The 16,935-nt window shown below is 37.1% G+C and overlaps 1 protein-coding gene across 8 annotated transcripts in view; it reads left to right on the top strand.

Annotated features, from left to right (window-relative positions):
• Window positions 1-529: 529 nt before the first annotated feature.
• LOC109237810 (putative acyl-activating enzyme 19) overlaps window positions 530-16,935 on the top strand; it is a 25,365-nt gene continuing 8,959 nt past the window's right edge. For 6 of the 8 annotated variants that reach the window (XR_002069666.1, XM_019404193.1, XM_019404192.1 and 3 more), the window contains exons 1-8: window positions 530-952; window positions 2,185-2,685; window positions 2,818-3,014; window positions 4,520-4,723; window positions 6,041-6,757; window positions 7,955-8,604; window positions 11,344-11,419; window positions 11,499-11,585. Coding sequence is in view for 7 of the 8 variants with exons in the window: in XM_019404193.1 (XP_019259738.1) it covers window positions 613-952; window positions 2,185-2,685; window positions 2,818-3,014; window positions 4,520-4,723; window positions 6,041-6,757; window positions 7,955-8,604; window positions 11,344-11,419; window positions 11,499-11,585 (2,772 nt within the window). In the remaining variant the exon portion in view is untranslated. The remainder of the gene's footprint in view (window positions 953-2,184; window positions 2,686-2,817; window positions 3,015-4,519; window positions 4,724-6,040; window positions 6,758-7,954; window positions 8,605-11,343; window positions 11,420-11,498; window positions 11,586-16,935) is intronic. The other 2 variants (XM_019404191.1, XM_019404196.1) reach the window with 2 other exon arrangements.

Raw genomic sequence — 16,935 nt, 5'->3', positions numbered from 1 at the left:
TAAAAGACGGAGACTCTCAGCGAAATATTATTCACCTTTTTTGTACTTTAAAATTAACTAAAATTTTGATCATTAAATATTTTCTTATTTAAATTATGTAGGAAGTTTAACATAAATATATTTGGGAGAAATAAGAGTCATAATAATTAGGATGTTTTCTTGTCCTTATAGTTGCTTAGGTCTAAGGGGAAAATTTTATATACAGTTTATCACTATTAAAAGAGAGACACGTGTACTTAATTAAATATATTTTTTAAAATTATTAAATATAATTTTTAGATATTATACAAAAAATCGAGAAAGAGAGAAAACGTTGTTCGAGTAAGAAATAAAGAAATATCTATATTTTTTATATTATTATAAGAGCATAAAAGCACGAACCCCTAACGCAAAAATAAATGAATTATTTTCTTTACTTTTTGTTCAAGTACTCAAACACATTATTTTATAATTGTTACGTAATTAATAAAAGTTGTATATTTATTGATATAGTGTATACCCGCAAACCGCCTACTGAAAGACTAGTAAACCGAAAATCTGTTCCTGTCTTCGTTCTTGGTTTCTATAATACACTCTACTTCTCCAGAAGAAAAACGCAATCGTTCCTCGGAGATGGTTTCATACAACAAGCTTTCCGCTTGTTGTATATCTCACGAGTTCTACAAAGTTGCTACAACCAACCCCAATAAAATTGCAGTGATTCAAGCTTGTGGGGGTCTCAAAATCGCCAAAGAATTTCAACTCTTTTGCACCGAAAACGGTGACGGAGAAACACGCGAGAAGTTTGAAGAGTTTGTATCTTCCAAAACGACGTCGGTTAATCCCCCGGTTTACGAAGGTGACGAGTGCTTCACGTATTCCGATGTTCTGTCCGCCGTTGATTCTCTCAGTTCACGGCTCCATTGCATTCTTGACGGTGGCGATGACCCTAATCTTCTGAAACCCTCTTCAGGTATAATGTGTGTATGCGTTGGTAACTGAAATTTGTGATTTTATGGGGTATTAAGTAATTTACGTAAAGATTTATTGAATTAGTATCCATGGAGAATAAAATCAAATTCTTCTTTCTCCAGTAATATAATTTGCGAGCTATTATTTTGTAGACTAGTTCTTCTTTCAGCTATACTTTTATATGATGAAGAAAAGATGGTGTTAACCTCTAACAATCAAAAAAAGAAAAGAAAAGAAAAGATGGTGTTAGAGTCTGCGTTTGTAACTGAACTTTGTGATCAACTGTGCATTTAACGAATTAAGATAAAGTTTTAATATTTTTAATTTCTGTTTGCTTTTTTTTGGATAAACCATATTCATGTAATCTGTGAACATCTGCCTTTTGTCTAGTTTGGAGAATAAATCTTGCTTAATTACCTTCCCTACTCTCCTGGATTCAATGACTGAATATGAATTATCTCGTGCATGTTGCAGGCTTATAGCCGTGCTTTCCTGATTTTTTTTGGCATTTGGCTTTCTAATTTTCCTTTAGAACAGGGTCAAATTTGCTCTTGTGCTATCCAAAATTGAGCAACTTCGCCCAAGGTTTATTGGATGGTCGAATCTTACCCTACCATCTGGAAAAATCTCGTGTTTGCCTTTGTCCCCTAACAGAGCTCCAGCTCCAAGCTGAGGGTAATTTTAAAGAATAGGCAAAAGTTAGGGGTAAATTTGAATCTTCTTTCTCGAAGAATTTGGACACGTAGAGTCCACCCATCTCACGGTGGAGTTTCTGTAATGGCAAAGGAAAATACGAGATAGATTTGCTAATGGCAAGGGTACGAATGCACCAAAATACGGCAAGCGTATGAATGCACCAAAAAGTATAACGGAGAGAAAAATTGAGCAATTTCAGATAGCACAGGGGCAAATTTAGACCTTTTCCATTAATTTTTATAATTAATTGCATTGACTCATGAATTCAACTGCCTCAGAAACTGAAAGTTTATGATTATTTTGGGCCTTCATGAATTACAATAAAAATATGTTTAAATTTTTGTTGTAGTAGCCAAGTTCTTCTTTTTGTAGTGTGCCATAATCTGTGTTTTTTTATGGTTTGTAAAAGAATGTGACAATGTTATACTTGCTTTCTTGAAATCTTTTGGTTTTCTATTGTTGGCTATTGAATCCTTCCAGATGTTGATGATCACTTTATGAGTAAACTAATTAGGCATTGCATCTTTTCATGGCTAGTAGTTAATATGCATCATACTGCAAATAACTGCAGTTCTAAGGGCCAGTCAATCTTGGGGTCTTCTGATCAAGGTTTAAAGCAGTATAAACAGCTCCATAAAACATATTGCCCTAGAATAGTTGGAATATATATGGAACCTTCAGTTGAGTACATTGTTGCTGTTCTATCCGTTTTGAGGTGCGGAGAAGCATTTCTGCCTTTAGATCCATCTTGGCAAAACGAAAGGGTACTATTGGTAACTTCTTCTTCGAAAGCTAGTCTTATCGTCGGCTATGGATCTTCTGTTGGCGGAACTTGTCATCAGCTTGACAAATTACAATGGCTCATTGATAAAGGCAGTTATCCTGTCTTTTGTATGTCAATGGAGGATTTCATCCCAAAAAAATTTGATTCGTTGTTAGGCTGGCCTTGTGAAAGTGAAAGGTTGAGATCGTTCTGCTACTTGATGTACACATCTGGATCGACTGGAAAACCTAAGGGTGTATGTGGCACTGAAGTAGGTGAGTTGTACATCCTTTGGATTGTTCAACCATTTGTCATCAATTTAAATTGCCCCGATACGTAATTTATGCGTTTATAGTTTTCGCTTTCCTTTAGGCACTAACTCAATTTATTTAATCATACGCTTGCAGGTCTTCTGAATCGCTTTTTGTGGATGCAAGAATCATATCCCTTTCAAAAAGAAGAAATCCTTCTTTTCAAAACATCAATAAGCTTCATTGACCATTTGCAAGAATTTTTAGGATCTATACTTGCTAATTGTACGTTGGTCATACCTCCTTTCAATCAGCTGAAGGACAATATATTTTGTGTAGTCAATCTTTTACAGGTATATGCAAAGGGTTATTTATCCTTGAATTTTTGTTACTTGACAGTGTTTTTAAAAGGGTGTGCATTATTTCTCATGTGGTAGACAACAACAGTATGGGCTTTCGTGTCCATTAACCAATTGTTGTTCTCTAACAATTACAAACATAAAGCAAGTATTTTTGCTCAGGTGCTGCTGGATTGGGTGCTTGTTAATCAAGTAAAATTTATATCTAGGTTACTGCTTCGATGATCACTTAGCTTTCTCTAACATTATTTAGACTTCTATAGTTAGTATCTGCATGAGTTCCTTGATTAATTTGTACTCTAGCTGCTGTATTGGTTGCTGATAATTCTGTACTAAGCTAAAATGCTGCTGCACATACACTAATCATTGTCTTCTCTCTCTCTCTCTCTCTCTCTCTCTCTCTCTCTCTCTCTAATTGAAGGGTGGGGGTGCTGGTACACCTCTTATTTTCTTTGGAATTTGAATGTTATATAATCTAAATGACTGTTATTGGTGGCAGTAAGTTGCAAGAAGTTCAAGTGGGTAATGTTTACTTTGTGAATCTATGATTATGAAATTTTCAAATATTGCACGAAAAAAAGCTCTGTGCCATTCTTGGTAGTTTTCTGGCACTGATAATGTTGCTGTATTAAAATTATTAAGCTACCTTTATTCAATGGATTTGTGGTTGGTCAATAACATGCGCTGGTCTGGCTATCTGGGTGGGGAATTTTTGGTCTTTTCTTTTGCATTTCTGCTGCCTGCCTTGGTTCTTGAACCTCTTCTCTGGCTTGCATCTATTCACTGATTTCTCTTTTGCAAATTAAAATTTGAGCCACTATTCTTTCCTCTAAATATAGAGGAAATCTTTTCCAATATTCTTATGGGAAACGGTCAAATTTGCCGATGCATTCGAAATTGAGCAACATTTGCAAAGCTCTCATTTTTGCTCTTGGCCCGTAATGTAGCTGCAACCCAAGGCTAAGTTTAAAACTCAGTCAAAATTAGAGGGGTAAATTTTGACCCTTTTTCTCGAGGTATCTTGACATGTGTCGTCCACCCATTTCATGCTACAGCTCCCTTAACGACAAGGGAAAATACGAGATGATTTGCTAACCGCAAGGGTGTGAATGGACCAAGGATTAACAGAGGATAAAATTGAGCAATTTCGAATTGTATAGCATCAAATTTGGACCTTTTCCCTATTCTTTATTCCTTTGCGTACTATGAGAGCATAAAATATTCATTACTGGGTTGTTGTTGTTGTTGAGAGCATAAAATATTCAAAAATATTCCATTATTTATCTTCAGGACTACTCTATTAGCAGGCTTGTGGCAGTTCATCTCTTATAATGGCGATCTTCTTGCCCTGCAGAGCATATACTATTCTAAAGTTCAGATTTTCCTAAAACTTCTAGTGCTAAGTGGTAAAGTTTTTGATATGTTGCTGTGGAAGATGCTTGTCAAGTTGCTTACCCAGACTTCTGTTATTCCATTATTTTTTCCATCATTTATCTCAGGAATACTCTATTAGCAGGCTCGTGGCAGTTCCATCTCTTATAAGGGTGTTTCTTCCGGCTCTGCAGAGCATATATTATTCTACAGTTCAGATTTCATTAAAACTTGTAGTACTAAGTGGTGAAGTTTTTGATATGTCGCTGTGGAAGATGCTTGTCAAGTTGCTGCCCCTGATTTCTATTCTTAATCTATATGGAAGTACAGAGGTAAATTTCCGTCTCTGATTTACTTTTGGGTTAATCAAGTCCATGCAAGTTCTAATACTGAATCGCTTGGAAGGAAAAAAGATTCATGTTCCTTTGCGAGTTACTTTTGGTCACTTATGTTCTTGTAAGTTCTGATGTCTGGACCACTAGGAAAAGAGAAACTTTAAGTAATGCTATCTCATATCAAACAAGATGCCTATTTCCATCCTTATTTTCTTCACCCTTTTATTGCCACCTTTTCTACTCGATAGAATCACTTTAGTTTGGAGATTAAATGTGGAAAACTTATGTTAGTTCTTGAATTTTAGCTTAAATTCAATTTCTTAGTGCCTGTGACCATATCCAGTGCATATTAGCCTTTAATCTGTGTTATCCAGTGCATATTAGCCTTTAATCTGTGTTAATTCATAACTGTTATCTGAGTTTTATGTTGGCGCTCTCCTTTTTGGTATATGTCTTGTATACTGGAGATTTTCCATATTAAATGAAATTATGTTACCTTGTCAAAAAGAATATTTGTGATTTGAGCTAGTACTCTACTTTTGCTCATGTGGTTAACTAAGTTCAATTCAAATAATATAGCCACACCGGTTTAGTTCCCCTTTGTCCTCTTTCCCCACTACCATTGCCTACAATCTCACCATTAGCTACTGCAACCACTTTCCCGAACCTTTCTGGACCATGGGGTGGTAATCATTGGCAGAGGAGTGGAGGCATGCTGTAAAGGAGGTTACAGAAGATGGTTTTGGGAGTGCTTAGGTGGGGGAAAAGAGGCACAGAGAGGAGGGGGCTGGTGATGTTGAAATTTCAGCTTAATACTCTTTCTGGTATCTGCTTGTATAATTATGTATACAATGCAGTGAAAGAGTTGATGCACTAAGCACATACATTTTCTTTTATGTAATTATAACATGACTACTGTTCTATTGCTGGATGATCGTTTTTTCAGTGAGTGGGTTGTTGTTGTTGTGATCTAACCACTTCTTGGAGGAGGATATGGCTGCTACAAGCAACTCAAAGCTTCATTTCTTATTACTTCATCGGCTGTCTAAGTTCAATTTTCGTTCATAACTATCGCAATGAAGCTTATTTGAGAATAGCTTGTAATGATGTCATGCTTATTTTCCAGAAAAAAAAGGGGGAACGTAACAAGCTTGACTTCATCAATTTAAAATGAAAAGAAGGGAGCAAAACAAAGTAACAACATTGAGACCAATTTAAGATTTTTCTTAAGCAAAAAAGTAGCTTATGTCACCTATCACTTTAATCCACTATCTTCTCCGTGCTCTTCACCAATACTTTGGATGTTTGAAATAGGTTTCTGGTGACTGCACATATTTTGACTGCAAGTGGTTGCCCCAAATGTTGGAGCAAGATGCACCGGGTAGTGTTCCAATAGGCGTTCCCATTGGAAATTGTGATGTGGTTCTTGTTGGGGAAAATTCTCCTGATGAGGGAGAGATATGTGTCAGTGGAAGTTGTGTTGCTGCCGGATACTTTTGTCATCCTTCTATTTTTCCATTGGATAACGTTGAATTACGTCAAGAAGTAGCTGATGCTGAGAGTGCTAAAAATGAAATGAAGTGTTACTTTAGAACTGGAGATTTTGGCAGAAAGCTTTCAGATGGCAACCTGGTTTGTATCGGGAGAAAAGACCGCACTGTAAAGATCAGTGGGCAGCGTATTGCTTTGGAGGAGGTTGAAAGCGTTTTGAGGGAACACCAAGAAGTAGCTGATGCTGCTGTAGTTTCTTGTTGTGTTCAAGGAGATATTTTACTTCTTGAAGCATATTTACTGCTCAAGCAAAAGGAAAGCAACCTTGAGTTCTTCAGGTCCTCAATTAGATGCTGGATAGCCAGCAAACTTCCCCCGGTAATGGTTCCTGCTCGTTTCTACTTTGTTGAATCATTTCCTGTGTCTTCCTCAGGGAAAGTGGATTACAAGAATTTGGCCACTTCAGCAGCTTCTGAGGCAGGTAACTGTATTGAGATTGAAGAAACTCAAGATATCGATCTCATTAATGTTATACGAAAGGTATTTAACTAGATGTCAGCTTTATTAAAGGTTGTGATTCTGTTGTAATATGGAATTAGCAATTTTGTTTTCAGTTTTCATGCTTCGATTTTCATTCAGTACTAAGTCTGCCTATGATTAAAATGTGAATATTTTTGGTTAAATATAATAAGATGTAGTTGTGAAGAAAAATCACGTGTAGACCGTCAAGATCATAGGATGCCTGGATAAGTTGTAATATGTAAAGGATTCCAAATGCCAGACCATGTAACTGGAAGAATTATAGGGTTTTTATATATGCCTCCTCTTTCTTTCAGGCAACTTGTAAACACTATTTAATTCACAATATCTTGTGGGAGTAATCAACCAAATTAAAAAATTACTTGAGGGAGTAATCAGGTTGTGTAATCACAGAAAACCTGTTCTTTTATCCATTTTCTACAATATCACTCCGAGATTGTGTCAAAAATATGTACAAGCTGTGCAAATGGATTAAAGACATATATCTATCAAGCTATCCCAACTTTCTATGTATCCTTTACCACCAAAAAATAGATGAAATGAAAAAGATGTCTTTATACTATTTATATCTCTTATGCTTCTGAACATGATTCTTTTGCTTTCATGGGGAAAATGAGCTGTAAATCCTCTTTTGGTAATTCAAAGTCTTTCCTGCTGTTTGGTTAGTATACTGTGAAGCTGCAGAGATTTCACAGCTGATTTATCTGCTGGAAAAGGGTGGTAGAGGGAATTTATCTTATCCCAAAAAAGGGGGTGGTAGAGGGTTCATATATTGCCTTGAGGTGCGCTAGACCCAAACTGGTACACCTCAGCGAACGTGTCATGCCTGGCAGACTCCAAAATGTCTAGCCTTCAATTTACTCTTGAGTATGCCTTGAAATCTACTCTTGGAGCAGTGGTGTGCTTTGATGGTGTTGTAACTTAGCTACAATACAAATAATGAAGCTAATCTATGAGAAAGGAGGAGGTGTTGTAGACTTTAAATAGTACTCTTGACTGTTACTCTTGAAGACTTGAACATTACATGCTTGTTCCTAAAGTTGACCAGTAACTGACTCATTATCATTGTTAAGGTTAGCTGTTGAATAATGAATGCGTGCTGTCATATTGTCGTGAGTCTCTTGTTCTCTAGTCAATATATTATTTGTCCTTCCGGTGATGTGTTTTCTAACACTTTCTTTAACTTTGGTTGGACAGGCTTTTTCTGATGCTCTGATGGTTGTTGACAAGATCTCCCTTGATGATGACTTCTTTGAGATGGGTGGCAATTCTCTATCAGCAGCTTATGTCTCCTATAATCTAGGAATTAATATGAAGGACTTGTATACTTTTCCAACTCCATTGAAACTTCAGAAGGCCATTCTACATAAAAAAGTGTCCTCTAGCCGTGAGCTTAGAGCTGATGCTTTAGTGGGAGTGAACTCGAAAGTGCAAGGAAAAAGCAAGCTTCCTTCTAATAAATCTTGGATGCCTGGTCTTGATAGCAGTACCTCTTTGAGTTTGACAAGTGATTATCCCATTAAACGTTTGAAAACGGATTCAGATTTGTATATTGATCCCGACGATGTTAATGGAAGAGATATGAATAATTCAACTATGACACAGGTTTCATGTTCCTACAGCCGGTGCAACAAAGTAAGGCATGATACCGGATGTGAGGGTTACCATTGCCGATCTATGTTGTCTTGGGAAGTTCCACGTGATAAAAGAGGTTTCATGCGAGAACGGTGGATGGTCTACATGGAATCTTGTGTTGATGCATCACCACTAGTTGTATTTAAAGAAAGAAGTGCTTATCTGTTTATTGGAGCTCACTCCCACAAATTCTTTTGCATTGATGCAACAAGGTAACCCCGCATGTTTGTCTAAGATGATTGTGATTGTGAAAATCAAGAAAAGATAAAAAAAGAGTGTGTGAAGGACAAATTTCTTACACATGAGTCCTACATCCACTTGGATTAGCTTAGGATGGGATACGTTGCCCGATTGGTCTCCATACACTATTGACAGTTTTGATCTAGGCTTTGACCCCCAAAAAGGGTCCTCTTTGGATTGGAATGTCCAAATATTGACGCACGGACTAAACTTGATGGGTTGCATTGTGGAAAGCTCTCTGCTATACCTGTCATATCACTGCAATTGTTTGGTAGTATCACACTTTTCAGGATAGAAGTATATATTTCTGATATGGCACACCGCTACGAACTTTTTTTTACTACATAGGTTTAATTTACTCATAGCTTATCTAACAAGATTGTACCTTGACGATTCCCATTCCTTCCTTGTCGAGCCGCCTCTCTTCACCATTTGATGCTTCCGCATTCCCTTTATATAACATACTCACGCGCCCTCCTTTCCAATCACTAAGGAAAAAGAAATACCAATCAAAGCCGGACTGGTGACTATGCACCCATAGCTTGTCTAACACTCCCATTCAAGTTAGTGCATACTAATCGTATGTAATGAGCTTGTTACATATTCCCTTTGTGCCAATATTTGTGTTACTCCTTTTTTGCAACGTCCCAAAGTGTTTGACACCATTTCATAGTTTTGCAAGTTTTAATGCTTAAGAATTCAAATTCAATTAATCAAATTTCTACATAATGTGATGTTTCTTTATCTAGCTAACTTTTCATCTATTATTGAATGTGCTTCTGGTATCACTAAGATAATAACTTATAAGTCAAGTTAACATCTTAATCTTTTTGTCAAGTCACAAGATATAGGGTAGCCTCTCTACCTTGTGTAGGGGTAAGGTCTGCGTACACCCCATCCTTCTCCGACCCCACTTGTGGGACCATACCGGGTGTGTTGTTGTTGTCCTAAGATATAGGATAGAGAAAGCATTTAAGCAGTTCGAGGACTGGCGAGGGAGTTGATGATCATATCTCTAAGTTGATCATTTGACTTTATGAACTTTATGATGATATTATATGTGAATATCTTTCACTAGTAAAGTGACATTTGATTTTTATGTGCTTAATCCTCTCGTGGATTGTCGGGTTTGATGCAATATGAAGTGCACTTGATTACCAAATACAAGTTGCATCTCACTACTATATTCAAACGTCATTTTGGTTAGTCGTTTGATATGGTAAAGAAAATGGACCTTGAACTAAACTCAACCTCAAAAGTTAGTTCATAAAGTAAAGATTACCTAATAATATATAAGAAGACAACTTATACCCTAAACCAATTTGGGGCTCTAATAACCCCCGGTCGTCCAAGATCGGACATCCGGAATATGGAAATATAACATGGAAGACCATTATTGATTAAACGAAGAGCATGGACGTGTCTGGCGACTGGCGTTGATACCATGTAAAAGAAACGGACCTTGAGCCTAACTCTACGCAAAAAGCTGGTGATGAGGTGAGAATTACTCAATACCGTATAAGGAGACAAGAATGCTACCCTTAACAGGCATAGGTTGACTTCCAATTTACTGAAACACGAAATAAAGATGATCTGAGTATGAAAAATCTGAAGGCATTGCTAGAGCACTTAAAGACTTGTTCTGGTGATCGGAGAAGCTTGGATATCACTTGTGGTAGGATTCAGGTTAGGTCGTGCTTTAGGATGTTTAAAATTGTAATAAATTGATCAGGAAGTGAGGATACCGAGATTTCTTGGTGGCACCCTAACCTAAGGTCCTTGCTTAGTTTTACTGTGGTCACATTAGTCCACAAGTGCAATGGATTTTCTTAGCAGAAAGAATCAACGCCGATTGATCCAAGAGATTAGCAGAATATGGCTAGAGCTGGTCATGTGCGGCACTGTGTGAGTGTGAAGGGCATGCTGGCCTCCAACAAAGATGCAATTTCTTGGTTTCATTCATAAGATTATCCAGAGTCACGTGGTGATACTGATTGATGCGCAACACTCGTGAGCAACAAGGAAAGCTCGGGACAACTGCGATGGTTGTCGTAGAATGCATGTCCACGAGATGTTTCTTCTTCTGTTGTTGCAAGTGAATGCTCAACTAATTTTACCAAAACTCTGATACCATGTGAGAAATAAGAGAAATATAGGAAGATTTTGTGAAGCAGCATGTCATGCGATTGATCCTTTTAATTTCAAGCTTTTCAATGTTTATGGTTATACTTCTTGCGGCTTAGATACACTTTTATATATTACATCTAAGTCTAATGTGTTTACATAATTTATCTAACATTGGTTAGCGAATTTTTCTCATGACGTTAACATTATTTGTATAACTGTGGTTCAATCTTGAGTGAAAGCTTCTCATTGCTTTTAATTTCAGGTTTCCATGTGTTGTTTGCGTGTGATTGTTCCATGTTTGCAATTTGTTATTCGAAATTTGGTGTTGCCTATGATAGTGTATGCTTGGCCGTTTTGGTGTACCTTTGCCATTGTTGCTTGAGCTGTGAGAAAGGTGACTTCCTTGTGGACTAGTCCATGCAATGCTTACCGGATGGCTGCATTGTTGACTCAGTTCTTATTTCTCGACTCTAGCTCTCTGTTTCTTTATCGACATATGAGTAATTTTATGCTTAATTTGAGATGGTTTTCTGGCTTGGGTGATGAAAAGCATCTGACTACTACTTCACTACAAATGTGTTTAGTGGTCTTGTTTTGTGGGAGGTCAAATTACAAGGACGTGTTGAGAGCTCAGCAGCAATTCTACATGACTTTTCTCAGGTTATAGAGGTTAACTTTTTTCTATCGTAGTTTTCTAAATTGTAAGTTTTACATCAGCTGATTGGGATCTCACTTACAGGTTGTTATCGGATGTTATGACGGGAACATTTATTTTCTGAATTTTTCAAATGGCATCCCTTGTTGGAATTTTCAAACACATGGAGAGGTATGATTCATTCAGTAAGTTATAGTATGTTGATTACCTTTTCCAGAACTTCTTGATAATGATAGAAAGATACCATAATTAGAGAAGGGTTTAGCTTGATCTATTAGGCAAGCATTAATGTGACGCAGTTTAGCGGCCACAAAGGCCTAAAGTATAATAGTTATCATTTGTCTGCCAAAAGTGTCTATCAGAAACAGCCTCTCTGCCCTTCCGGGGTAGGGGTAAGGCTGCGTACATGCTACCCTACCCTCCCCAGACCCCACTTGTGGAAATCCACTGGGTTGTTGTTGTTGTCTGCCCAAAGTGCTGAAGAATAAATAGTGGGGACTTAACCATTACTTTAGAAGTATTATTCATGGGCTCTAGCACTCGTTAATTCGAAAATGTAGGTTTAGTATTTTGTTTTGGATTTCCTGTCACAAAGGCTTCCTTGTTATTTTTGGATGTCTGTTATTGTGTTTACTTATATTATTACTTAGGTAGCAAGTTTGTGGAAGCCAAGTTTCCCTGGATTTAGGGTTTTAGGTGTTGGAGTTCTTAAAATTTGTATCTCTTGGAGAGTTACATTCATACGTTTATACAGTATTATCAAATAATTTTCAGAAGCTGCCTTTTCCTATCTCCAGACTAAGGTTAATAGAGGAGCGACAGTAGTAATGTGATCGCATATTGCCTAAAGCATTTGTTTCCCTCGAAGTATTTCATGTCCAGGAAGTGTGAAGGGATCAAGGAATTCACCTGCCAAATTCAATCTTTTCTTTTTGGGTGAACCTTCCAAATTCAGTCCCTGTACAAAAAATACAATCTCTTCAGGAATAGCCTGAATACAGTTTTGTAGAGTTCGTGGGCTTGGATTTTGATAAACACTGATCATATCAAACCGACTTTAGACAGCTTTTTTTTGGTTCTCTGTTAGTGAGTTTTACTGAACAACATATAATTTGGTGCCAATCTGTTAATTTGGGCCTTGAACTTTTGTAGGGATGGGAAAATGTAAAATATTCTGCAAGGTGAAGTTGCCTGGTTGCTTTGGTTCATAGAAAATAAATGAAATGCCAGGCTTCATAGCCAGTAGAAATTATTTAGTAAAATTGCAATTTTAGTGCCTAATTTTTACAGGTAGTGCATTTCTGTTCTGCTTTTTTGAGTTTGTAAATACATTAACTTTAACATAACATGCAAAATACGATGTCATCGTAATGGTTGTTAACTTTTGGGTGGAAAAAGAGAATTAACCTATTTGTAATCTTCTAAGCATTCTAAGTCTGTTTTCACTTGTATATCCATTTTCTTTGTGGATGGAGTCATCAATTAAAGCCAAGCTTCTAATATGCATTCAGTTCCTCTTAATATAGTATTTTGCCTTAGTTTTTGTCTTAACATATCTATGGTAAAATATGAGTCTGATCTTTTATGTAAAGTAAAATATTATCTCAATAATTGTAATTTCGCTGGAGTTTCAACTGAATATTAGATAATTAAACAAAAGAATATTACAATCCTGTAGAAATTATTTGTTCTATTTAAGAGGTAGGTTATTTTTTTTTGTTTTTGTTTTACTACAGTAGAATTTTGATTAAATAGCACAGAAAAGTTTTTTCAAGAATGAGAGTTTTTACTGGTTTCTTGAGTATCTATTGATTGATAATTTTTTTTTGAAAAATCACTTAATTGAGATAGGATTTCAATTTACTTAAAATTCACTTTTCATTAATATTGTAAAATAAAACTAAGGTGAATAGTATATCAGAAGGATTTTTTGCATTGTTAGAGGTTTGACGTCAATTTATATTAAAAATGTGTCATATCCGAGACACATGAATTTTTATATCAGGAAGTTACCACCGTTAGGATGAGATCCAATATTTACACTTAAATGTTAAAATTAAGGTATTATGTGCATAATTAATAAATTAAGACAAAAAATGCACAATCCTTGAAATCTAGGTACCAAAAGATGCAGTTTTGCCTTTAAAATTTATGGACTCTTGTGTTATTACAAGAGGTGGATATTAATCATCCATTGGTGATTGTAGACCAATTGAAGAGTACTAGATGCCAAAAGGAAGGAAGAGATGACAGAAACTCCTACTGCCAACTGTGGTACTCCAAAACAAAAGGGGGCAAAGGAAGTGGAAAAACTGGTTTTCAATGTGACGTATAAAGATGAGGGGAAAAGAGCAAGGGGGAGGTCAATTTCCAGAAGTGAACCATGAAGATAAAAATTATCTCGTGGAATGTTTGGGGATTGAATAGAAGGGAAAAGAGAAGGTTAGTGAACAGTTTGATACGAAGGTGGAAAGCAGACATTTATTGCTTTCAAGAAACTAAGTTAGAGGGAAATATTGAACCATTAGTCAAGCAAATATGGACCAATAGAAGGGTAGAGTTTTGTTGCTTGCAATCAAATGGGAGAAGGGGGGGGAATTCTTATTTTATGGGATAATAGGGCATGGAGAGGAGAGGTGATCACCACTGGAATATCCACAATTACTTGTAGATTCAGCTCGATGACAGAGGAGTTCTCATGGCATCTCACATGGGTATATGCACCTTGCAACAGGGTGGAAAGACATCTTATGTGGATGGAAATTGCAGATACTAGGGGACTTTTTGATGGTCCCTGGGTAATATGCGGGGATTTTAACACAGCTAGATTTGTAAATGAGAGGAAAAATTGTAGGAGAATGACGAGATCCATGATAGAGTTCTCTGATTTCATTAATGACATGGAAGTGGTGGATCCTCCTCTTATCGGAGGAAGTTTTACATGGGCAAAGGGTGACAATCAGCAAGCTTTTTCAAGGATAGACAGGTTTCTATTCTCTACGGAATGGAATGATGAATTCAGGAATATTTCCCAAACACTGTTACCTAGAGTCTCTTCTGACCATGCTCCCTTACTGTTAGAATGCGGAGATTGGGAGAATCATAAGTCTTATTTCAAGTTCGAGAATTGGTGGCTTGGGGTGGCAGGTTTTAGTGACATGGTGAAATGTGGTGGCTTTTTTTTGAGGTACAAGGTAGACCTGATTATATTCTGGCCTGCAAATTGAGGATGCTGAAAGGAAAACTAAAAGAGTGGAATGGTACAAATCATGGTAACTTTGAAGTAAGGAAAACTCAACTTCTAAGTTCCATGGCAGAAATGGATGTTGTACAGGAAACTAGAAATCTACCTGAAGATGAGCTTTTGCAGAAGGCCAGCATGTTCATGAAGCTGGAAGATATAGCAAAAAATGAGGAGATAGCTTGGAGACAGAGATCTAGAGTTCTTTGGCTCAAGCAAGGGGATAGGAACACAATTTTTTTTCATAGAATGGCAAATGCACATAGGAGAAATAACACAATTGATAAGCTAGAAGTTAATGGTGTGACGGTGGAGAATCCAGAGACTATAAAAGGGGAAATTCTATCCTTCTACCAAAAACTTTACACTGAAACAGAGGAATGGAGACCAGAGGTTGTTTTGGCTGATTGTCCTTGTATAAGTGAGAGTGAGAAGCAGTGGTTACAAAGATCATTTGAAGAGGATGAAGTTTGCGCAGGGGTAAAATTATGTGCTTCAGACAAAGCACCTGGGCCAGACGGATATACTATGGGATTTTTTCATTCTTGCTGGGATATTGTAAAGGAAGATGTTATGCAAACCTTGAGAAATATTCATAAACATGAGTTTTTTGAGAAGAGCTTTAATGCATCTTATATAGCCCTTATACCGAAGAAGATTGGAGCTCGAGAGTTAAGAGATTTTAGGCCTATTAGCTTAATTGGGTCTGTGTACAAAATTATTTCTAAGGTTTTGACCGAGAGATTGAAAACAGTGATCTCCAAGCTAGTAGATAGACATCAGATGGCTTTCATAAAGGGGAGACAGATAATGGATGCAACACTAGTGGCTAATGAATGTGTTGATTCAAGGCTAAAGATGAAGACACCTGGAATTCTTTGCAAACTTGATATTGAGAAAGCATATGATCATGTGAGCTGGGTTTTTCTTCTTAAAATGCTGAAATCTATGGGTTTTGGAAGAAAGTGGATTAAATGGATGCTCTTCTGCATAAGCTCAGTCAGGTTCTCCGTTCTCATCAATGGTTCCCCAGAAGGTTTCTTCCCTTCACATAGAGGCTTGAGACAGGGTGACCCTCTTTCCCCCTTTTTGTTCCTAATAGCAATGGAAGGTCTAAATAACATGATAAAGGTAGCAAATAACAATAGGTGGATGACTGGTTTTAAGGTGGCAAGTAGTGTAGGTGGAATGGAGGTAACTCATCTACTATATGCAGATGATACTTTGGTATTTTGTGATGCAAAAGAAAAAGAGCTAAGATATCTCAGGATAATTCTAACAATTTTTCAGGCAGACTCTGGTTTACATGTCAATTGGAGGAAAAGCCTCATTTTTCCAGTAAATGAGGTAACTGATATACAAAGGCTGACAGACGTTCTTGGATGCACAGTTGGAACTCTTCCTACAACCTACTTAGGTATGCCATTGGGTTCTAAAAACAAGTCGTTACACATTTGGAGTGGGGTATTAGAAAGATGTGAGAAAAGATTGGCTAAGTGGAAAAGCCAGTACATATCCCTGGGGAGGCAAAGTAACATTGGTTAACAGTGTCTTAGATGCACTTCCCACATACATGATGTCCCTTTTTCCTATTCCTACAAAAATAGAGAAAATGATTAATGTTATGAGAAGGAATTTCATCTGGCAAGGAAATAAGGAGAAGGGAGGTTATCACTTGGTCAACTGGAAGGTTTTGACACAAAGCAAGAAATCTGGGGGCTTAGGCATAAGAAGCTTGAGACTACATAATAAAAGCCTACTCATGAAATGGCTTTGGAGGTTTGGCAGGGAAGATCAAACTCTATGGCGACAGGTCATCACTGAAAAATATGGACTAGAGGGACAATGGATACCTAGAGCAGTGACAACAACATATGGGGTTAGTGTCTGGAGGTCCATCAGGGCTTATTGGCCTCTTTTTGCTGAGAATGTTTCTATTGTAGTAGGGAATAGGAGGAAAACATCCTTTTGGAATGATAATTGGCTAGGACATGGACCTTTGAAAGACCTTTTCAGTGACATGAAAGTTTTGAGTTTGAATAATGAAGCTACGGTGGAAGACAGTTGGGACCAACATGGATGGACTTTCAACTTTAGAAGAGAACTAAATGACTGGGAGTTGCCTAGATTCACTGAATTTTTGAATGCTCTTGATCAGTTCAAGGGGACCACAGTGGAGGAGGATAGGGTTAAATGGACAAGGCATAGTAGTGGCTCTTTTGCAGTGAACTCAGCATACAAACTGCTCAACCATCAAGGCCAGCAAACTCAGTTATGGAG

Source organism: Nicotiana attenuata, unplaced genomic scaffold, assembly GCF_001879085.1.
Source record: "Nicotiana attenuata strain UT unplaced genomic scaffold, NIATTr2, whole genome shotgun sequence".
Lineage (NCBI taxonomy): Eukaryota > Viridiplantae > Streptophyta > Magnoliopsida > Solanales > Solanaceae > Nicotiana > Nicotiana attenuata.
This window is presented reverse-complemented; position numbering and strand designations above follow the sequence as displayed.